Source organism: Ahaetulla prasina, chromosome 6 (genome assembly GCF_028640845.1).
Source record: "Ahaetulla prasina isolate Xishuangbanna chromosome 6, ASM2864084v1, whole genome shotgun sequence".
Taxonomy (NCBI): Eukaryota; Metazoa; Chordata; class Lepidosauria; order Squamata; family Colubridae; genus Ahaetulla; species Ahaetulla prasina.
The window spans coordinates 43187273-43211319 of record NC_080544.1 but is presented as its reverse complement, the minus strand read 5'-3'; the positions used below and the strand labels follow the sequence as shown (position 1 = coordinate 43211319).

The window sequence follows — 24047 nt, the reverse complement described above, 5'->3', positions numbered from 1 at the left end:
TGAGTTCCCCATCTATCCCCTCGTCCAAGTCATTGATGAAGATGTTGAAGAGTACTGGGCCTAAAACAGAGCCTTGGGGTACTCCACTGCATACTTCCCTCCATGTGGATGTAGTTCCATTGAGGACTACACGTTGAGTGCGGTTGGTCAGCCAGTTACGAATCCATTTGGTGGTGGTGCTGTCTAACCCACATTTTTCTACTTTATCTAGTAGTAGGTTATGGTCTGCTTGATCAAATGCTTTACTGAAGTCCAAGTAAATTATATCAACAGCATTCCTCTGGTCTACTAATTTTGTCACTTTGTCAAAGAATACAATAAGATTAGTCTGGCATGATCTGTTTTTGACAAACCCATGTTGGCTTTTGGTTATTACTTTGTTTGCTTCTAGGTGTTCGGTGATTCGTTGCTTGATTATCTTTTCCAGAATCTTCTCCGGTATTGAGGTCAGGCTGATAGGTCTATAGTTTCCTGGATCTGGTTTTTTTTTCCTTTTTTGAAGATGGGAACTACATCAGCTCTTTTCCAGTCCTCTGGCAGCTCCCCTGTGCTCCAGGATCTTTGAAATATAAGATATAGTTCAGTGGTTCTGAGATCACGTCTGCCAGTTCTTTCAGAACCTTGGGGTGTAACCCATCCGGTCCTGGTGATTTGAATTCATCTAGGGTGACAGGTGTTCACTTACCATTTTCTTCCCTATTTTAACTTTTGTTTCTAATCTGTTTTTTGTGGTGCTGTTTTTGATAGGTTGGATTGTTTTTTCCTTTTGTGTAAAGACAGATACAAAAATGAGTTAAGTAGATCTGCTTTCTCCCTGTTGCTTGTCATCTTCTTGCCACTTTCTCCCAGTAATGGGCCAATTGTATATATTGGTGTGTGTGTGTGTGTGTGTGTTTCACTTGAAGGCTTGACTGAGATTTTGGGGGCACTCATGATCATATAAAAAAGATACATCTTCTGCCTCCATATTTACCTCAGAGGCTAGTGACATTAGCAATAGCACTTAAGACTTATATACCGTTCCACAGTGCTTTACATTTCTCTCTAAGCAGTTTATAAAGTCAGCCTATTGCCCCCAAAATCTGGATTCTCATTTTACCAATCTCGGAGGATGAAAGGCTCAGTCAATCTTATTTATTATTTATTTAATTATTTATTTTGTCACACAGTATACAGTATACAAGCATTAGCATGAAATAATTGTACAATATATAAGCATATATATAAGTATGTAATGACTATATTAATTGGATATAACGAAAAGAAACAATAGGACAGGAACGGTAGGCATGTTTGTGCTCTTATGCACGCCCCTTACAGACCTCTTAGGAATGGGGTGAGGTCAATGGTAGATAGCTTTTGGTTGAAGCTTTGGGGATTTTGAGAAGAGACCACAGAGTCAGGTAGTGTATTCCAAGCATTAACAACTCTGTTACTGGTCATACTTTCTGCAATCAAGATTGGAGCGGTTAACATTTAAGCTTAAATCTATTGTGTGCTTGTGTATTGTTGCAATTGAAGCTGAAGTAGTCTTCAACAGGAAGGACATTGTAATAGATGATTCTATGAGTTAAACTCAGGTCATGTCGAAGGCGGCGTAGTTCTAAATTTTCTAAACCCAGGATTTCAAGTCTGGTAGCATAAGGTATTTTGTTGTATTCAGAGGAGTGAAGAACTCTTCTTGTAAAATATTTCTGGACACGTTCAATTGTATTGATGTCAGAAATGTGATATGGGTTCCAAACAGTCAAGCTGTATTCAAGAATTGGTCTAGCAAATATTTTATATGCTCTGGTTAGTAGTGTAGTGTTTTTGGAGAAGAAGCTGTGCAGGATTAGGTTTACAACTTTTAAGGCCTTTTTTGCGATGTAGTTACAGTGGGCTTTGGCACTTAGATCATTTGATATGAAAACTCCAAGATCTTTAACAGGGTGGGGTCATCAGTAAGGTAATGTCCGTCAAGCTTGTACTTAGTGTTTAGGTTCTTTTTTCCAATATGTAAGACTGAGTATTTGCTGGTTGAGATTTGGAGTTGCCAAGTTTTTGACCATTCAGATAAAAAGTCAAGGTCTTTTTGGAGGATAGCTGTATTGTTGGTGGTATTAAATAGTTTGACATTGTCAGCAAAGAGAACACAAATACCTGTAATATGGTCACAGAGATCATTAATGTATAATATGAAGAGTGTTGGTCCAAGAACGCAGCCTTGGGGAACTCCACTTTTAACAGGAACAGGATTTGATAGAGCATTGCCAATTTTGACCACTTGTTGTCTGAGCCAGTCAGGATCAAACTGCTGGCAGTAAGCTGAATTAGCCTGCAATACTGCATTTTAACCAGGGATGAAATGCTACTGGTTCGCTCTGGTTCAGTTTACCCAAACCGGTATTTTAAAAAGCTACTGGTTCATCCAAACTGGTATTTCCGACGATCAGCTGTGCCGCGCGGTTTAGCAGGAAATCCTGCTTTCTAGTGAAGCTAAATGGCATGGCACAGCTCTTTCCCCCCCGCCCCACTGTTCTACTTACCTAGTGAAATCTTCTTTTTCTGTGTGAAGCGTGCATTTGGTGCGCAATGCGAATGCGTGTGCAGCGTGCTTTCGATGTGCACTGCACATGCATGGGCAGTGAACCGGTGGCAATCCGAGGAGAATTTTACCACTGATTCTAACCACTTTGCCACCATGGATCATTAAAGGAAAGAGCTGTAATATTTCTTCAGAGCTTTACTTTATTCTTGCTTGGTGAAACTAGATGTCCAAGGTCCCTTCAACACTGTTATTCTGTGTTATTCTTCCTTAATTTAAATGAACAGGCATGCAATACTGATAAATATGCAAAAGGGGCATGGTTTCAATCCTAACGCTGTATCCATTATCTGAATTCCTTTTATCCTCTAACCCTAGGGATGCTATTGATACAGGAGGGAGGGAGGGAGGGAGGGAGGGAGGGAGAGAGGGAGGGAGGAAGGAAGGAAGGAAGGAAGGAAGGAAGGAAGGAAGGAAGGAAGGAAGGAAGGAAGGAAGGAAGGAAGGAAGCCTTATCTCCTCATTAGGATGATCTACATGCAATAAAACAAGCACTTTTTTTCCCTTCATCACCAGTCAACTGGGGGTGTTAAAAGAAATTATATCATACCACCTGAAGATATAAGAATAAAGAACATTTAAGTGAAATATTCAGCTTAGTTTTCCAGAACTTAATGGAAGAAAGCATAACACAGCATGTATGTAATGCACCAAAGCTTTGCAAAATTATATTTTCGAATGAAACATACTTGCAAATGTATTATAACTATTTTAATACTGCTGAAATAATTTAACTAATTTAATTTAATAATTTAATTTTACATTTGACCTGATGTTACTAACTGCTTTGTTTCAGTATTACTCACTTATTGGAGCGAGATCATAAGCACATAATCAAAGGCCAGTGTTGCCAATGGCTCTAAAAATATATACATACATGGCTGAGTTAATATTTTATAAATTATGAAATCTTGCAGAAATTAATATATATGAATCATGCCCAGAGTAGATTATTACTGCCAGAGTCTTGCAGTCAGGAAAACTGCATAGGAAGAGTGCACAGTAGTGAATTAACAGCTTGAGAGCACAAGCCAGAAGATCATATCAATGGAGTAAGACAAAAATAGACACCACAAAAGTCAAAATTGCCATTGTTGAATTTCAGCAAGCAGAAAGTTACTGAAAGAGTGTAATTGCGGATTCTCTTGCCTCTTGTCTGTTCCAGATCTTTCTTGATTTCTAATCATGTCAGGAAATCCAATTCTTCCTCTTCTCCCTGCTCTCCAAATCGCATCCTCATCATGGGCCAACTCTGCGGATAGTCCTCAATTTATAACAATTCATTTATTGACCCTTCAAAATAACAATGGCACTGAAAAAAAGTGACATGACCGGTTTTCACACTTATGACTGTTGCAGCCTCCCCATAGTCACATGATCAAAATTCAGATGCCTGGCAACTGGTTCACATTTATGATGCAGTATCCCAGGGCCTGTCATCACCTTTGCAACCTTCTGACAAACAAAGTTAATGGGGAAGCCAAACTCACTTAACAACCATGTTATTAACTTAACAACTGCAGTGATTCACTTAACAAGAAAAGTCATAAAACAGGGCAAAACTCACTTAAATGTCTCACTTATCAATGGAAATTGTGGGCTTAATTGTAGTAGTAAGTTGAGGACTATCTGTACACATATATCTTTGCTGTCATAGATCTAGATTGTGTTCCATGTTTTTTCAACTCCAGGTATTGTAAGCCACGTGGCATGTTCATAACTCTTTAATCTTGCATTAAACAGAAGTATTTCTTGAACTCCTTCCTCTGATTCAACTTAATTCTTATCAAAGCTAAAAGCGTCATGGCCATACACAGCTACAGTGGAAACAGTGATATTTCTGAATTATCTTCTTCTAAGATTCATCTAAATCAAACTGGTTCATAATAAATGCTAGTTTTTGTATGATAAAAATGTAATAAATTGTTATATACGTATCTTCCTTGCTGAATTTCTCACAAGAATCAAAATATTTTTTATTACATTTTCAGTTTCCAAGGGAATGGGAGCATGTAGGTCTCTGTATTAACTCAGCATTTTAACTTAACATTCACCTTGAATTGCAAGCCATTGGAAAGTAAATTAATGACATGAATGCCATTATTATTATTCTCTGAAAATTTTTATACTGAGGCTCTTTCAATACACTGTATTCATCACTTTAGAAAATCTCTGAAGTACAGTAAAGATGGCCATCTGTTTCTAATTAAGCCACCCCAAAATAGATTTAGATGGATACTAAATACATGAGATATCTTATGTTAGCTAGCTTACAATTTCAGGTGTGAGTCTAATGTCCTTTAGTAAGGATTTTTTTGTTTTATAAAATGGTAAATATTCCTTTTAGATAAACATAAACTTTTAATATAAACTAATATAGTTTAGGAGACAAATGGAATGAAGGGTGCCTATAAAAGCAGAATGTCAATTGACCTAAATGGGATTTTACATGTGTATTTCTTACATACAATATGTTACAAATGTGTAAAATAGAAATGGGTTTATATACATGTGCAGAACTTACAGAATATAGACATTTTATCCACTGCATTCAAAATCTGGTAAATCCAAATCCCTTAAGGATATATTGAATATAGACACATACAAATGCACAAACATACACCACAACTTAGCTTTTAAAAGACGAATCACTACAAAGGATAATTGTTAAGACTGTGGTCTTCCTAAAAAACTATCTAAACCCAACTGAATACAATGGAGTTTATCTTTTACTAAATATAGATAGGATTGTGCGGCAAATAATCCTAAGTATTTGATATATAAAGATATAAATGAGCAAATAAGAGCTATTGAATGGGCATAAACATTGTAATTCATTGTTCAACCAATCTTATTTTCAGTGGGCTTTTTATTTGTTCTGGTAATTCCTTGTTCTAGAAGGATTGTAACTGGTAAGGCAGAAACCAACATTTTCCAGAAGGGAAAGCTGCTATGTCAAAAGAGATCAAGTGTTTCTCAAAGCCAAATAAAAGAATGACAAAATATCTGTTGACTTGGAAAAGCAGTAGGAAGAGTCTTAAAATATGAATCCTGGAACACAGACTTTTATACAGATTTTATCTTTTGTGTATACCATAGCATGCCGATATCTTGTGTGTACAAAGGACTTTGCTTTTATCTGCAATAAAAAGGGGAAATATTCTAAATGCATCATGTCTGTGTGCCTTTGGCTGAGAAGCTAGATACAAGGTCATCTGGAGAGATTCTGCCACATCTGTGCAAAGCCTGTTAATTGGTTAACAAATAATAAAACAAAATATATTAACATCTTAAATGGTTTTTCACCTCAGATCAGAATGCGTATGAGAAGGAAGAAAGAATAACCGAGAAACCTCTAAATAACACTTTTACTTGGCCAAGTTAAAAGCTAGAATTTCTAACCTTGAACCAAAACTGTGAGCCCCAGCATAACAAGTTATTCTCCTGGACAATGTTCTGAGGAAAAATAAACTTATTTGTTATCACATCTCTAAGTAATGAAGGTAATTCTGCACAGTGACAAACATATGTATACTTCAATCTGAGAAACCTCAAATATATTCAATTTCCCTAAGTAGCCCACCCAAAATTCTAGAATGCTTCAGTTTGGGGAAAGCAAATATAAATATTGCTTCAGACAAAAAAAGAAAGAAAGAAAGAAAGAAAGAAAGAAAGAAAGAAAGAAAGAAAGAAAGAAAGACTTTAGTCCTATACACTTTTGTATTGTAATCAATGAAATTATGTTATAAAAAAGCAATAGTTGAAACAGAACTTACCTGTTCATAAAGATTCTTTATTGGTTTCCAAGGTTTACCACTCAAAAGATATGGGATGGTTATGCCATAGTGTTCTAGCTGTTCTCTTTGAATCCATTGCCTAGGAAGTTCCAGTTTACTTTCAGCAGTTTCTCCTAGTATAATTTTTAAAAAAATATTAAATGTTAGTGAAGGACTGGCACCAGCAGTACAGCAGTACAAACTATTGGTAAGTAAATCTGAAAGAATAACAATAGCAATAGCACTTAGACTTATATACCACTTTACAGTACTTTATGGCAGTCTCTAAGCAGTTTACAGAGGCAGCACATTGCCCCCAACCATCTGGGTCCTTATTTTACCAACCTCAGAAGGATGGAAGGCCGAGTTAACCTTGAACTGGTGAGAGTCCACCTGCTGAACTGGTAGCAGCCAGCAGTCAGCAAGAATTAGCTTGCAGTACTGCATTCTAATCACTGTGCCATCACGGCTCTTATAAACATAAACTCATACACAAAAGTTATTAAAATATGTATCAGAATAAGCGTTTATATGTCTTATATTATGTTGTGTTTTATAAGTTTTGGTTGCAAGTTGCAGTAATTCCACTTTGGAAGCACAAATAGGGCAAACATATGGGAAAAAATGAAGTGATTCACTTGTGAGAGATAGAACATCAAAGCAACAATCAAAACACCTTTTTTTGTTATTCTTCTTACCCATTTACTTCTTACATTATGATTTTGGACACAATTTTAGAATACTTCACTAATGTATTTAATAAGGATTACTTTTAAGTGGCTTATTGTTTGAAGGCGTCCCCAAACCAAGTCCAACTTGACAATGAAGAAGCATGAAGAAATAAGAGTATAGGGACTGATATAGTTCATGTTGCCCAGCATATGACAATACATTTTTCTCCCTTGCTTACAAACATTCTCACTACTGGGAAGTATAGTTGAAAAAAATACCTTATGAAATCCCACCCTGCTATACTCCCCCTTACTAATACTTCATGGTTCAGACAAAATCTAAGGATATTTAACCATCCCTCAAATGTTAGACTAATGTCAGCTGATGCAAAATCTGTTTGATATCTGAAACACCTTCTCAGAAAAACCAGCATCAACAGCCTTCCTCAATCTGTACCCAAAGTAATAACACAAATTATATTATACTTGAAATTAATATTAAAATGGAAATTAATTTGATTAATTTTCCTTGTGCATTCTGAAACATTGACACCTCTCTATCCAAATGCAGGTAAACAATAGCAAAGTTTAGGATTTTAAACACATGAAGATTTTAGAAGATGGTATCAGTAGCCTTCAAAAGGCCTTTCATCTCAGAATAGGAAAAAGAGAATGGGAAAAGTAAGTGAGCTATATATGGCAGTGAGTTCAAAAAAGAGGGCTTGATTACCAACGGTACACACAAGAGGTATAAAATAGCTGTTTTAAATTCATGATCAGATATATGTCTTGGTGAGTAGGATGACTATTTCTCCTCCCTTGCAAGAGAAGGAGACCAGGTTTCATAGAAGACTTTTTCGGTATACAGCAAATATTCTTTCTCCTCTCTGATGACAGAAAACAGAATTCCAATTCACACAATCGAACAGGCAGAAACATTTCAGCCTTAATGACTCTTCCTAATTTATATGAAAGTTTAAAGTTAAAGGTAATGTGTCATACATCAGAGTCACTGGGGTCATATTTTCCTCTTGATAATCAGGTCTGATTCTTACTGACATGATTAACCTGTTACTGGGTGGTGCATTTCAATTCGCAGGGGCTCACATGAACAATATCTAGAACCCTGATAAAATACCATGAATGGAGCAGGGTGAGTGTAGCATAGCAATCATGTCTCAAATTACCTTTTATTACAACTATTGCTTTGTATTATATAATAAGTGAAGACTGTACATGCTTCAAAAATGTTTCAGAAGTAATTCTTGGAATCTCCCTTTTTTTAAAGCAACGATATGTTTTTGAGATTTTTGGGGAGATGAAAATGTTATACATAAATTCTTATGTTTACACATACATATTAGATGAAAGGCTATACCTTGTACAAGAACTAAAAAGGATCAACTATATGTTTACTCAGAAGTAAATCCGATTAGAATTGAATGTGACTTACACCCACGAGAGAATAAGACTGTAATTTCATAATGAAATAGCCAGGTTGGAGTTTATAAAGTTTTTATAAGCTGAAGTCAATTCTTTAGAATGTGATATTTTTGTTTAAAATATCTCAGAACTTGAAATAATTCTTAAAATATTCACAAGGGTTAAGAATTGAAAACACTGTGTACTACTGTATCATGGAAGTATTTCTGCTCCTCCTTCATGGGGCAATTTGTCAGTGGTTATGAGCAAAAAAAGATTAGCCAGTCATCCCTCTTTTGTGAAGGGCTGCACTGTTCGGTACTCTAGCCTCTATTCTCCAATATCTACATGAAACTGCTTGGAAAAGTCATCCATTCAGTTTGGGGTTTAGTAACAACAATATGTTGATGATACCCAATTATACATTGCTAACCTAGGTCACATAGGAGAGGGTGTCAATGTCTCGACAGTATCTGGAAGCAGATGAATAAACTGAAATTGAACTTTAGCTAAATGGAGTTATTGTCTATCAGAACAATGTTATCACCACTTATGTGTCTTTTTTATTGTTTTTATATCACAAATTCCATTTCTAAATTGAACAGTGTGTTTTCTAGGTAACAAAAGTGTTAAAATTTAAACACCCTCATAGTTATTATGATTATATCAACATACAAACATATAGTAAATACTATCGATAATTGTTATAAAGTATACTATCTTCCATATTGACATCAATTATGTGACCACTTATGTTTCTTGATGGGGTCTCCATTGCCTTGAAGGAACAGGCTGTGACTTGTAGTCCTCCTAGATCCAGAACTACTGCTAGATAGACAAGCGGAGATTATGACCACTGCATCTTTTGCCAGTTTCATCAGATGTACCAATTGCAAACTTAATGGAAGAGGAGGATGTCACAACTCATGCTGTCATCACTACTCACCTGGACTAATGAAATTCTATCAGCACTTAGGATTGCCTTTGAGGCAATCAATAAGCTTCAATTACTCCAGAATGCAGCAGCCCAAATGTTGGCAGGTACACTAGCTAATGCCCTGGACACTAATGTCCGACCTATGCCCTGAGCATAGCAGAGACAGCAAAAACAAACTGTTTGATTAGAGAAAGACGAATAACTACATTTATCATTGACAGGAAACCTCTTACAACCCTTTTGTTGAAAATAAGAGAAAATGTGATTTGGGGGTTTGAAGATTAGAAAGAGTAGCTTACGGAAAGAAGGAAATTGTGATGTACTGTAGCTTTAGAAAGAGGAGGCAACATAGAAATGTGTAATGTATCTTTAAATGGTTTTGGCGGGAAACAAGCACGTTGCTGATTGGTTAAAGCCACCGGTTGAACTGTATATAAGGAGAGGTTTTTCCCCAGCCAGGTGGCTGGGTTCACCATATATTAAAGAGCTGTTGTCACTACCCTGGTCTCCAGCCTCGTTACTTCCCGAACCTAACACTGGCGACGAAGGTGGGATCTCGAGGCTAAAGAGCACCAGAACGAGCTGAACGCACGGAAGAACCGAACCCAGCAAACTCAGGGCAGAAACGCGGAGATGGCCAGCTACACTCCGCCCGCGCCGTTTGACCCAGCCAGGAGAAATGGGGAGCGTGCATGACCCGTTTGAAAGCTTCCTAGAGGCAAGCGAACTGCAAGGAGTTCAGACAACATAAAGGGCATATTTCCTGAGCCACTGCGGTCCCGAGGTCATCGACATTGCGGAAGCCCTGGCAGAGCCAACGCCGGTACAATCGGTATCGTGGCAAACTCTGCAAAATCTATTAAAGAACCATTTCGCGCCAACACCGTCCAAATCGTACGGCGTTTTGAATTTGGAGGCGCAGACAGCAAGAGGCGAATCCATCAGCGATTACATGGCCGCCCTGAGGAAAGCCTCCAAAGACTGTGGGTACCGAGATTTGGATGAGGAGCTGTTAGAGCAACTCATCCGTGGGGTCAGAGACATGCGTTTGCGGGCGGCTGCTATCAAAAAGCAATCTAACGCTGGCAAGCGCTCTGGGCGAAGCCAGAGCTCATGAGATGTCCACCCAAGCGGCGGAAACCCTACAAAGCCACTCACGCCAACGGCGAAGCGAAATCAACCCCGTCCACAACGAAGAAATCCAGACCGAATCAGGCCGGCGAGGATGAGGAAGGAGTTTGCCTCACCGAGAGAAGGGGCAAAGAAGACCGGGATGAATGCGGAAGTTGCGGAGGGCAACACCAGCGTCAACGATGCAAGTTCAAGGGCGCTACATGTCGGCGGTGCGAGAAGAAGGGCACCTGGCTCAAGTCTGTCGAGCACCCCAACCTTCCCGAAAATTCAAACCGACCAATCAGGCGCAGGATCGGCAAGGCGACCCGCGATTGGTCAAAACAAAAAGCGCGAATTCAAATCGAGCGACCGTGATCATAGGCGCGCAGCAACCCGTCGAGAAGAAAATCTTCACTAAACCCAAAATTGAAGGAGTGCCGTGCCGACTAGAAGTGGACACAGGGTCAGCGATCACAATCATGTCCTGGGACACTTTTGCGAAAGCTTTGCCGAGAATCGCCAAACGCAAACTGCAAACACAACGGTTACGAGTGCACGACTACCAAGGGAATCGCATCCCTGTTCGAGGACCACCTCCGTCCGCGTCGAGTACGGACCACACAAGAAGACCCTGCCCATCACGATAGTCGAAGGGACCCTGCCAAGTCTGTTGGGACTAGACTGGTTCCGTGCATTGGGCATGGGAGTGACTGGCATCTACAGAAGTGACTTTAACCTAAAAGACACACTCATGAACGAGTTCGAAGATGTCTTCAAGGACTGCCTGGGCAAGTACAAGGGGACCCCTATTTCCTTCAATTTAGACCCCAGGTAGCCCCATTAGGTTAAAGGCAAGGAGAGTCCCTTTGCCCTTAAACCCAAGATTGACAAGGAGATAGACAAGCTCATCAGTCAGGGATTCTGGTGCCAGTCGATCATGCAAAGTGGGAGGCAATCGTCACCCCAGTGAAACCAGATGGGTCAGTTAGAATCTGCGCTGACTACAAGGCGCGTTAAACAAAGCCTTGCAGAAAAGCGCTTACCGGTCCCGTGGTGCAACACTTGCTGCACTCGCTGGGGCAAGGGCACGTTTTGCCAAGTTAGATTTGGCTCAAGCCTATCAACAACTGCCCGTAGACGCCAACACAGCGAAGCCCAGACAATTGTGACTCACAGAGGTGCTTTCAAGTGTACCCGGTTACAGTTTGGGGTGAGTGTGGCACCTGGTCTATTCAAAATTTAATGGGCGACTTCTGCAAGGGCTCCCGGGTAGTCCCTATTTCGATGATGTATTGATATCAGCGAAAATTTAGAAGAATTGGGGAGCGTTTGAGAAAAGTTCTGGGCATTTTCGGTCAGCGGTCTAAAGGTTAAAGTGAACAAATGCCAGATAGGGGTAGAATCCATAGAGTTCTTGGGCTACAGAATAGACAAGGAGAATTCACCCACTGAAAGCAAGGTCAAGGCAATAAGAAGGCTCCAGCGCCCAAAAACAAAACAGAGCTACAGGCATTCCTGGGTCTAGTGAATTTTACGCGGTCTTTTTAAAAATAAGGCAACCGTTGCCGAGCCGCTACATAATTACTGGGAAAGAATACTGTTTGGTCTTGGGGAGAGTCGGAAGCTAGGGCTTTCAAGCAGTAAAAACCTACTCTCGAGCGATAGCTTACTGATTCAGTATCATAGCTCATTGCCATTATTATTGGTTTGCTATGCTTCCCCTTACGGGGTCGGGGCTGTTCTCAGCCACAGGCTTCCAAATGGCACAGAGGCCCCAATAGCCTTTTACTCCAGATCGATGTCCTCGACAGAGAGGAACAATAGCGAGTTGGATAAGGAAGCGCTAGCCATTGTGTCAGGGGTAAAAAAGTTTCACGAATACGTTTTTGGTAGAAACTTTGAAATTGTTACAGACCATAGACCACTGTTAGGGATACTGGCTGGCGACCACCAACGCCTGTGGCACTTTCGCCACGATTGACCCGATGGACTATCTTCTTAGCCGCCTATTCCTACAAACTGCAGCATCGGCCGGAAAAGAGTTGGGGCATGCGGACGCTTTAAGCAGATGCCCACTACCAGGGCCGATCGAAGACCCCACTCCGGGGACGCCCATCCTGCTAATTGACTCTCTGGACTCTGGCCCAGTCACATCTAAGGAGGTGGCTCGGGCATCATACCGACATTACTTTGAGAACTGTACTCGGTTGGGTACAAGAGGGTGGCCGCTGCCGGGCGAGCGTTTAAAGAATTTGTAAAAAACGTGGGGAACTTTCGGCTCAAGGGGGGTGCCTGCTATGGGGGGATAGAGTGGTGATCCCAGAAAAATTGAGGAAAAGGGTGTTGGACCTCCTCCACGAGGGTCACCCAGGGATCGTTAGGATGAAGGGCCTAGCGAGAAGCTATGTGTGGTGGCCCTTAATGGACTCAGAAATTGCTGAAAGGGTAGGGAAATGCCAGGCCTGCCAGGAGTCCAGACCGCTACCCCCAACGGCCCCGGTTCGAATGGGAGAAACCCCAGGGCCCTGGTCTAGAATACATTGATTTTGCGGCCCTTCCACGACCAAACCTTCCTGGTCGTAGTAGATGCGTACTCCAAATGGCTGGAAATCATTCTCATGAGATCCATGACAGCCGAGGCCGTGATCTCAGTCCTACGGCACCTATTTGTAACCCATGGGTTGCCCGACACGCTAGTTTCCGATAACGGCCCGCAATTCATGGCAACCCAATTTGAGGAGTACTTGGCAGAAGAGGGCATCCGACATGCCCTCTCGGCGCCTTTCCACCCTGCGACGAATGGCCTTGCAGAGCGTTCCGTCCGGAGCGCAAAAGAGGCATTGTCCAGACTTAAGCCAGGCGATTGGCAAACGAAAATCGATGTTTTCCTGGCCGTCCAGCACAGAACCCCCTGTGTCACAACCGGCAGAAGCCCAGCCGAATTATTAATGGGCCGAAAGCTCAGGTGCCCCCTAGACCGTCTACATCCAAACTATACGCCGGAGGGTTACAAGGGGGAAATAGGAAAAACAAGAGAAATGGACATAGGCGACCGAGTGTGGGCACACAACTATGGTGAAGGCCCAACCTGGATAGCAGGACAAATCCTAAACAGAACAGGTCCAAAGTCATACTTGGTAGAGTTAAAGGACGGCCGAGTATGGAGGCGCCACATAGACCAAATACGAAAACGAATAGCCGAACAATCTGAATTAATAGAAACGGGCCCTGACTACACAATGTTTGATTCCACAGCTGACTCAAACCCGGAGAATTCGCAGGACTTAGCTGAAATTCCGGAGGTCCAGCGACGCCCACAGGTTCCAGTAGAAAACAGCAGGGACGACTCTGCTAATAATCCAGGGCCGGATGGCCTAGAGAAGGAGCTGAGAGGAGCAAACAGCCCCTCCGGTCAGCTCGACTCACTCCCAGGGAATGTACTGCGCAGGTCCGAAAGAGTCAGGAGACGCCCAGTCTATTTGCGGGATTACGTTGAAAAATAATATGTAAATATCATGTAAATATGGGTAAAGTGTTTTCTGGGGGGAAGGAGTGTAATGTATCTTTAAATGGTTTTGGCGGGAAACAAGCACGTTGCTGATTGGTTAAAGCCGCCGGTTGAACTGTATATAAGGAGAGGTTTTTCCCCAGCCAGGTGGCTGGGTTCACCATATATTAAAGAGCTGTTGTCACTACCCTGGTCTCCAGCCTCGTTACTTCCCGAACCTAACAAAATGTATCTACAATCACCATCAAGAAGCTCAGAGACCACTTCTTTATCAATTTTGGTTTCCTTTTCTTTCTTTTTCTTTTCCATTGTTTACCATTTTTCTTTGTTATACTTAATTTCTTTTATGGCTTTTATTTCGTTATAAATATCTTCAATAAAATTATTTTTTAAAGGGAATTCTTTGCCTTCTGAAATTCAATTAGCATGTATTAGATTTTAGAAAATAATTAAAAGCACAATTAAGGACTTTTGCTTTTTAAATGACACCGGTTTCTTTCCTTTTTGGTTGTTTCTATGATTTTCACTTAAGTTTGCCCCTTTTTATGGCATTTTATAATTGGTTATAGAGTTATGGAATGAATGTTGTAATGGCGCAATTGTATTCCCTTATTAGTCACTTAATTAAAACAGGTAAGGCAAATAAAAATGTATAAATAAATGTGAAAGTCGTATCATGTTTCATAGTTGCTCATTTAAAAGAACATGTAGAGCATGTAAAAATGATAATGGGTTTTTACCATTTTTATTTATTTATTTATTTATTTATTTATTATTCACATTTTTATACCGCCCTTCTCCGAAGACTCAGGGCGGTGTACAGCAAATAAAACGGCAATAATACAAAAAACCATTTAAAATTCCATAACAGAGTTAAAAATCTAATTAAACTGCTATATACTTAAAACTACTAGATAAAAATACAAAGATAAAACCCCTGTTAAAAGCCCGCTAAAATCTCCAATTATTAAAATCAATCAATCAGGCCAGCCCCGCTTGTTGAAAAAAGAAAGCCTTGAGCTCGCGTTTAAAGGTCCGAAGATCAGGGAGAAGATGGAGTCCCACCGGCAGCTCGTTCCACAGAGCCGGCCCCCCCACAGAGAACTGCCAGCCGACATTGGTTGGCTGACGGCACCCTAAGGAGGCCCTCCCTGTGAGAGCGCACTGGACGCACTGGACAATGGGAGGGAACTGGCGGCAGCAGGCAGTTTATGAATCAGTCCCTCAAATTAGAGATACAAATCCATACATACAAAGAAACATATGCTCCTGGCTTGAAACTTGTTTAGCTTCTTAAGATCAGCCAGCAAAGATTCACTGAAATGGACATAGCTCTGTAATTGGCCAGTTTTTAAGAAAAGACTACTCTAACAAATATCTAAAAGGGACGCGGTGGCTCAGGGGCTAGGACATTGACCTTGTCGGTCGAAAGGTCGGCAGCTCGGTGGTTTGAATCCCTAGTGCTGCTGTGTAACGGAGTGAGCTCCCATTACCTGTCCCAGCTTCTGCCAACCTAGCAGTTTCGAAAGTGCGTAAAAATGCAAGTAGAAAAAATAGGGACCACCTTTGGTGGGAAGATAACAGTGTTCCGTGCGCCTTTGGCATTGAGTCATGCTGGCCACATGACCACGGAGATGTCTTCGGACAGCGCTGGCTCTTTGGCTTTGAAACGGAGATGAGCACCGCCCCCTAGAGTCGGCAACGACTAGCACATATGTACGAGGGGAACCTTTACTTTTACTTTTAACAAAGATCTATCCAACCCAGTATTGTGTGGCCACAGTGACCAAACACATGCCTATGGTAAGCTGATAAGCATCCTCCTGGTCATTTTTATCAACAACTTCCATTAGGAAAAGAAAAGAAAAACAATAGGACAGGAACGGTAGGCACGCTTTGTGCGCTTATGCACGCCTTATGGTCCTCTTAGGAATGGGGTGAGGTCAATAGTAGAAAGTTTTTGGTTAAAGCTTTTAGGATTATGAGAAGAGACCACAGAGTCAGGTAAAGTATTCCAGGCACTGATGATTCTGTTACAGAAGTCATATTTTCTGCAATCTAGATTAAAGCGTTGACATTAAGTTTAAATCTATTAGTTGCTCTAGTATTATTGCAATTAAAGCTGAAGTAGTCTTTGACAGGAAGGACATTACAATAGATGATTCTGTGAGTTAAACTTAGGTCTTCTTGAAGGCGACGGAGTTCCAAGTTTTCTAAGCCGAGGATTTCAAGTCTGGTGGGATAAGGTATTTTGTTGTTTCCAGAGGAATGGAGAACTCTTCTTGTAAAATATTTCTGGACACGCTCAATTGTATTGATGTCAGAGATGTGGTGAGGGTTCCAAACAGGTGAGCTGTATTCTAGAATTGGTCTAGCAAATGTTTTATATGCTCTGGTTAGTAGTGTGGTGTTTTGGAAAAGAAGCTACAAAATTAGGTTTACAACTCTTAGAGCTTTTTTGCTATGTAGTTGCAGTGGGCTTTGGCACTTAGATCATTTGACATGAAAACTCCAAGGTCTTTAACGGGATGGGGTCGTCTGTAAGGTAATGTCCATCTAGTATGTACTTAGTTTTGGGTTCTTTTTCCTATATGTAAGACTGAGCATTTGCTGGTTGAAATTTGAGCTGCCAATTTTAGACCAAGCGGATAGATGATCAAGGTCATTTTGAATGATAGAAGTATTGTCTGTGGTGCTAAATAGCTTGACATCATCAGCAAAGAGAACACAATTACTTGAGATATGGTCACAGAGATCATTAATGTATAGTATAAAGAGTGTTGGTCCAAGGACGCTGCCTTGAGGAACGCCACTCTTGACAGGAACAGGATTTGATAAAGCATTGCCAATTTTGACCACTTGTTGTCTGTTAGACAGAAAAGCAGATATCCATTTGTGGAGGGGTCCTGAGATGCCATAGGATGTTAGTTTTAGGAGAAGTTTATCGTGTACTACTGAGTCAAAAGCTTTGCAGAAGTCTATGTAGATTGCATCAATTGATTTGCCTTGATCGAGATTTGAAGTCCATATGTTTTTGCAGTGGAGAAGTTGTAAGTTACATGATAATTTTTTCCTGAAACCAAATTGTTTGTTGGAGAGTAGGTTGTTAGTTTCTAAGTGTGAGGTAATGGATTGGTTGATGATAGATTCCATGACTTTGCAGGTGACGCAGCAAAGGGAGATCGGTCTGTAGTTTTCAACTAAGCTGGGGTCTCCTTTTTTGAAGATAAGGATGACTGTGGCTAGTGACCAAAGTTTGGGAAGAGAACTGGTAGTGAAAGCTTTATCAAAGATAACACTTAGGGGTTCTGCTATATTAATGGAAAGTTTTTTTAAGAAGTAAAAATCAACCAACCAACCAAAGCTCTAAAATCAACCAACATGATGTTGATTGCAGACCAAGATTAGAAGGCAATATAGCACTTGGAAAAACTGCAATGTCCAGCATGAATAACATTTGGAAAAGTAAAGCTATCAGCCTACTAACTAAATACAGATTAGACAAGACAATTAGTTTTTTGGCTACAAAACTTGAACTCTGAAAAAGGCAGACAGGAAGGAGAAGGGTGGGTGCCTTTGAATTCTGGTGCTGGAGATGACTATAATGTATCTCATGGACTGCAAAAATCACAAACAAGGAAGTCCTAGACTGAATCTTACCCAAAATACAGCATCATTCGAAGCAAGATGGCCAAGCAAAGGATATCATGCTTTGGCCAGGTCATGCAAGGAAACTCACTTAAGTCCATCATGCTGGTAGTGATCAGCAGAAAAAGGAGCAGGGGCCACCCTAGTACCCAATAGCTAGACACTATAAAGAATGACACCAAGATGACTATGGTGGATCCGAAGAATGAGGTGCAAGACAGAGGGGCAAGAAGAGTGTTGATACATAAGGTAGCTGAAGGTCGGGCGCATCTCAATGGCTGACAATGACAGACAGACATTTCCCTAATTCACAATTATAAGAAGCGGGAGGAGGTACAGCACAATCAAACTTCTAAGATAGTCAATTTCAATAGAAGGTGTTTGAGCCTTCCTGTGGGATTGACCTCTGGTGTACTTAATGGGGCAGACGGTCACTCTAGAAAAGGGGTGTCAAATTGGCGGCCTGTGGGCCAGGAGCAAGCCACACCCACCCCAGCTCCACGAATTGGAAAAATGTTGTGGAACATCACGTGATAGTAGCAAGTTTGCACCCATGCTCTAGAACAGGGGTGTCCAAACTTTTTTGAGTGAGGGCCAAATACAGAAAAATAAGCAAAGGCCCGGGCCACAGGGGGGGGATGGGTGTGGCTTATTTTGGGGTGTGGCTTGGTGGTCATGTGACTGGTGGGCGTGGCTAACTGCTCATGTGACTGAGTGGATGTGGCTATGGGCATAGAAACTACTCAGAGGGCTAAAAAAAGTAATTTTTGACCAGTCCTCACACTTATGACCATCCTCACATTTATGCCCATTGCAGCATTTTTAACAACCATATCACTCATTTCACAACTGCTTCTCTTCACCACGGTTACAAGATAGGGTGCAAAATGTAAAGATAGTTGTACGTGTGAGGACCAGTCAAAAGTGTGAGAACCTGTCAGAAATCACTTTTTTCAGCCGTCTGGGTAGTCCCTATGCACAGTTTAGGCTTAAGTATACTATATGTGTGTGAGTTATATATATGTGCATGTGTATCTCTATGTTTGTGTACGTGTGTGTTTGTGTTATGTTGATTTTTAATGTAATATTTTTAAATATAATTATTCAGAAAGGCATGCGGCCTGAAAACCTGGGACATTACAATACAGATGGATACAGTCAGTCTACTAAAAAGCAACAATATGTGGATATCATCTTCATTTAAGGGAGGAAAATGTTTCATATTCATTCATCTTGTTAGGTGTCCAAACTTGGTCCCTTAAGACTTGTGGACTTCAACTCCCAGAGTCCTCAGCCAGCAAAGCTGGCTGAGGAACTCTGGGAACTGAAGTCCACAAGTCTTAAAAGACCAAGTTTGGACACCCTGATCTTGGCTTTGTTTTGTATTTGGTATGAACTTGAAACTCCTTCGTTATTCCCTGCCCAAGGGGTGGGCGCGAGGAGCCTCACCAGGCGGCCCGAGGAAGGCGAGATAGAACTGCTGGGCCGGGCACGCCAGCAGCCTCTTCGCGCTTGCCGCCGCCTCCCCTCCCTTCGTTATTCCCTGCCCGAGGAAGGCGAGGATAGAACTGCTGGGCCGGGCACGCCAGCAGCCTCTTCGCGCTTGCCGCCTCCCCTCCTTCATTATTCCCTGCCCGAGGAAGGCGAGGATAGAACCGCTGGGCCGGGTATGGCCAGCAGCCTCTTCGCTTGCCGCCGCCTCCCCTCCCTTCGTTATTCCCTGCCCGAGGAAGGCGAGGATAGAACCGCTGGGCCGGGCACGCCAGCAGCCTCTTCGCGCTGCCGCCTCCTCCCCTCCCTTCGTTATTCCCTGCCCGAGGAAGGCGAGGATAGAACCGCTGGGCGGGCACGGCCAGCAGCCTCTTCGCGCTTGCCGCAGCCTCCTCCCCTCCTTCGTTATTCCCTGCCCGAGGAAGGCGAGATAGAACCGCTGGGCCGGGCACGCCAGCAGCCTCTTCGCGCTTGCCGCCACCTCCTCCCCTCCTTCGTTATTCCCTGCCCGAGGAAGGCGAGGATAGAACTGCAAACACAACAGTTGGATCTTCTTAATCTCAGCATAATCTCTGTAGCATAATTTTGGAAGTCTGCAAAACTATATACAATAAAGTGCTTCATTCTGTGAACCATATGACTCCATTAGTCATTCAAGCATATATTTGGCACTTGGTGAAAGAACAGAACTTGTTTAAATCAAGTATTTTGAGCCTGATTTGTATATTGATGTAGCATTTCTATAAACTCTTTACTTCTTGTATATTGTCATTGCTTAACCAAATGCCAGAATGTGTTGTGCTTCACCATACCTGGTATTTTCGAGGGCAAACCATGTCAAAACATAGGATGACTGTATTAAAGAGTTCAAAAATGAGTACTTTGAATGCACAGGAACTGTTTTTACACTTTGCTTTCTTTAATTTGGACTTTTGAACGTGCATCTGTTTTATGAAACAACATCAATATATTTTAGAAGTGTGTGTACATACTTACATGATTTAAAAAACAAACAAACTAGTATTAATGCTGACTTTGTTCAATTGAAGAAGAAATCAGGGCATACAGCCTATGTTATATCACATGGACTTGGCAATGCAAATCGCCAGACTGTAAAAAATACTCTGAGTCTGATGCATCAAAGAAATATGCAAGGAACATTAGGATAATGGCCAGATTCCTTCAGTACTAAAACAGATGCAATCAATCTGATGCAAAAAAGGCTTAGGGCTCTTTCAATATGGGTTTTTAAAAACATAACTTTTTACAAATTAATGTAAAATTGAGATTAAATTAGAATTTTTTATCTGTAACCTTCAACTGTATCGAAAAAGCCTTGTGTTTCATAAAAATATAAGCAAATAATCTTATTTCCCAAAGCAGTTGTATACGTGAGACCCAATCATTCACATTATCCCGTAAATATATACTGAAGTGGTAAGAAAGCCATGCTGTAGGCTATTAGTATAAAATATTCAGAGAGAAGCTAGTAGCATTGTGAAAGCTCAGATTTTTTGAATGTTTTTCTCTTGCATTACTTTGTTAGATACTGACTTGGCTTAGGAGCTTTCACAATAACTGGCAGAAATTCTCTAGTGAAAGAACAATCCAAATTTTAAAAAGAATAGTCCTGCATCATAAAACCTGAGAGCTCTGGATACATTGTTCTTCCTATTAGCATTCTGTTTAGGATGTGAAGGCATGCTTGTATCATGACAGAAAAGTATCTGCTTGATACTTTTCAGGACAAATATAATATTTCTTTCAACAAATCCTTCTGGGTTTGCAGGATATGCTACTTACAACCATCTTAATTCTGCAAGCAATGCACTGCAACACAAATGCAATAGTAGCTATTTTGGACAGAGTAGTAGCTCTTATTCAACATTTCACTATAATTATCCCTGTTGAAACTTTACATTTATAACTGAAAGCAGGCTTTTTTGTGGAACATGGAAAGCCATAGGTAGTTATAGTGGATAAAAGCCCATAGTCAGCTTAAAAATATATTTCATGTTTGCAATATTTTGGCTCTTAAGAGGTTTTACAGGTCAACTGTGCTGCTGGAATATTGCAATGTGCAACAAAAAATATACTGAACATACAAAATGCATGAATGCATGGTTAGGTGGTTGGGATCCAAATGTTTCTAATTTTTGTAAATGCCGATGTCTGGCACTTCGTTTGTTTAATGTGATGTCAAGAAAAGATTGAAAGGAATTTTCATATAGGAACAAATATCAAATTATATAATTCTTCGTGAAACAATGCCTTTGTCTTGAATGCTAGGAGTGAACTCCTGCAATAACCTAATTGGTCATGTAATAGCCATTTAAAAGTTTTTGTCAAGCTTGATTTCCAGGGGAGAAATGGTGAACTGAAGATGGCTCCATCAGAAAAGAATGAGATGGATCTGATAGTGGATTTAAAAATGACAGATTAGAAGAATCATATGGAAAAGTTGCTACCTTGACATACAAAAGAACCAATTGTCTTAATAAATTAAAAGGCATATCCAAATAACAAGCCAAAAGAGTGATGTGAATAATTTTCTTATATTGCATTTACAAAAGACTATTGTTAAAGCTTTGAAGCCTTTCGCGCTTGCCGCCTCCCCTCCCTTCGTTATTCCCTGCCCGAGGAAGGCGAGGATAGAACCGCTGGGCCGGGCACGCCAGCAGCCTCTTCGCGCTTGCGCCGCCTCCCCTCCCTTCGTTATTCCCTGCCCGAGGAAGGCGAGGATAGAACCGCTGGCCGGGCACGGCCAGCAGCCTCTTCGCGCTTGCCGCCTCCCCTCCCTTCATTATTCCCTGCCCGAGGAAGGCGAGGATAGAACCGCTGGGCCGGGCACGCCAGCAGCCTCTTCGCTTGCCGCGCCTCCTCCCCTCCTTCGTTATTCCCTGCCCGAGGAAGGCGAGATAGAACCGCTGGGCCGGGCACGCCAGCAGCCTCTTCGCGCTTGCCGCGCCTCCTCCTCCTCCCTTCGTTATTCCCTGCCCGAGGAAGGCGAGGATAGAACCGCTGGGCCGGGCACGGCCAGCAGCCTCTTCCGCGCTTGCCGCCTCCTCCCCCCCTCCCTTCGTTATTCCCTGCCCGAGGAAGGCGAGGATAGAACCGCTGGGCCGGGCACGGCCAGCAGCCTCTTTCGCGCTTGCCGCCGCCTCCTCCCCCCCTCCCTTCGTTATTCCCTGCCCGAGGAAGGCGAGGATAGAACCGCTGGGCCGGGCACGGCCAGCAGCCTCTTTCGCGCTTGCCGCCGCCTCCTCCCCTCCCTTCATATTCCCTGCCCGAGGAAGGCGAGGATAGAACCGCTGGGCCGGGCACGGCCAGCAGCCTCTTCGCGCTTGCCGCCTCCTCCCCTCCTCCCTTCGTTATTCCCTGCCCGAGGAAGGCGAGATAGAACCGCTGGGCCGGGCACGGCCAGCAGCCTCTTCGCGCTTGCCGCCTCCTCCCCTCCTTCGTTATTCCCTGCCCGAGGAAGGCGAGGATAGAACTGCTGGGCCGGGCACGCCAGCAGCCTCTTCGCGCTTGCCGCCTCCTCCCTTCGTTATTCCTGCCCGAGGCGGGGATAGAACTGCTGGCCGGGCACGCCAGCAGCCTCTTCGCTTGCCGCCTCCCTCCCTTCGTTATTCCCTGCCCAAGGGGTGGGCGCGAGGAGCCTCACCAGGCGGCCCGAGGAAGGCGAGGATAGAACTGCTGGGCCGGGCACGGCCAGCAGCCTCTTCGCGCTGCCGCCTCCTCCCCTCCTTCATTATTCCCTGCCCGAGGAAGGCGAGATAGAACTGCTGGGCGGGCACGGCCAGCAGCCTCTTCGCTTGCCGCCTCCCCTCCTTCATTATTCCCTGCCCGAGGAAGGCGAGATAGAACCGCTGGCCGAGTTGGCCAGCGGGCCGTAGTTTGGACACCCCTGCTCTAGAAGAACCTGCCCACTGTAGGGAGATGGGTTCAGTCCTATATAAGGATATTTAAATTTAAGGAGATTATTCAGTTTTCCCACCACCACTGCAAATCTATTTGTGCAAGCCATTATAACAAAAGCAACAATTTATTCTTCAGAAAAGAATAATCCAACATCTAATAAGATCTAGAACTGCCTGTTAGGAGTATACAAATTCAGCATTAGGTACTTATGCATATGCAAACCCTACTGTTTACAGCAAAAGTTACTTATTTCTTCCTCGAAGAATATATTAACATAGTCCTCATTTTCTTGAAACTTTACATCTACTTTGTTCATTTATCTTTTATAGTTCGCTATAAAATCAACACTCTTATAAAAGTATGTTAGGAATGTTAAAAATTAACTACATCTTTTGATGGGCCTAAAAATGTAAGAGCAGCTAAAGGAATCCATGTATTTCTGAATGTAATGTTCAGTTCCTTGTGCTTCTAATTAAAATATATCTTCTCTGTAATTTGACAGGGCTGCCAACTTCAAACTGATCTACACGGGGGTTTTCTGCAAATCCATTTGATCTTTTATGTTGCTTAGATTCATGACTTCTTACATGAGAAAGATGAGTTCAAACAATTTAGCTAAATAGCCTGCTTAACCAAAAATATAATGTGCAAAGTTCCAATTATGCAATTCAAAGAAAGATTAACTGTTGCCACTTTGTGAATTACTTCCTTCAGCGTTATAATGTATTGATCAAAAAGGCTGCAGAAAGAACTGTGTCTTCCTTCAAATTCTCTACACCTTTTAAAAAAGTTACCTTTGACATGTTAACATGAAGATGGTAATTTAGCAGTGCTAAATTGTCTTTCAAAGATGAAAGTTAAAATGATACTGTTGTGATGGCTGATTTCACTTCTTGGCCCACTGAGCTCTGAATAACACAAGCAAACACAACAGTTGGATCTTCTTAATCTCAGCATAATCTCTGTAGCATAA

General features: G+C 42.0%; 1 protein-coding gene across 1 annotated transcript in view; it reads right to left on the bottom strand.

Annotated features, from left to right (window-relative positions):
* ADAM12 (ADAM metallopeptidase domain 12) overlaps window positions 1-24047 on the bottom strand; it is a 302284-nt gene that overhangs the window by 266876 nt on the left and 11361 nt on the right. The window contains exon 2 of the mRNA XM_058188276.1: window positions 6364-6497. Coding sequence (XP_058044259.1) covers window positions 6364-6497 — 134 coding nt within the window. The remainder of the gene's footprint in view (window positions 1-6363; window positions 6498-24047) is intronic.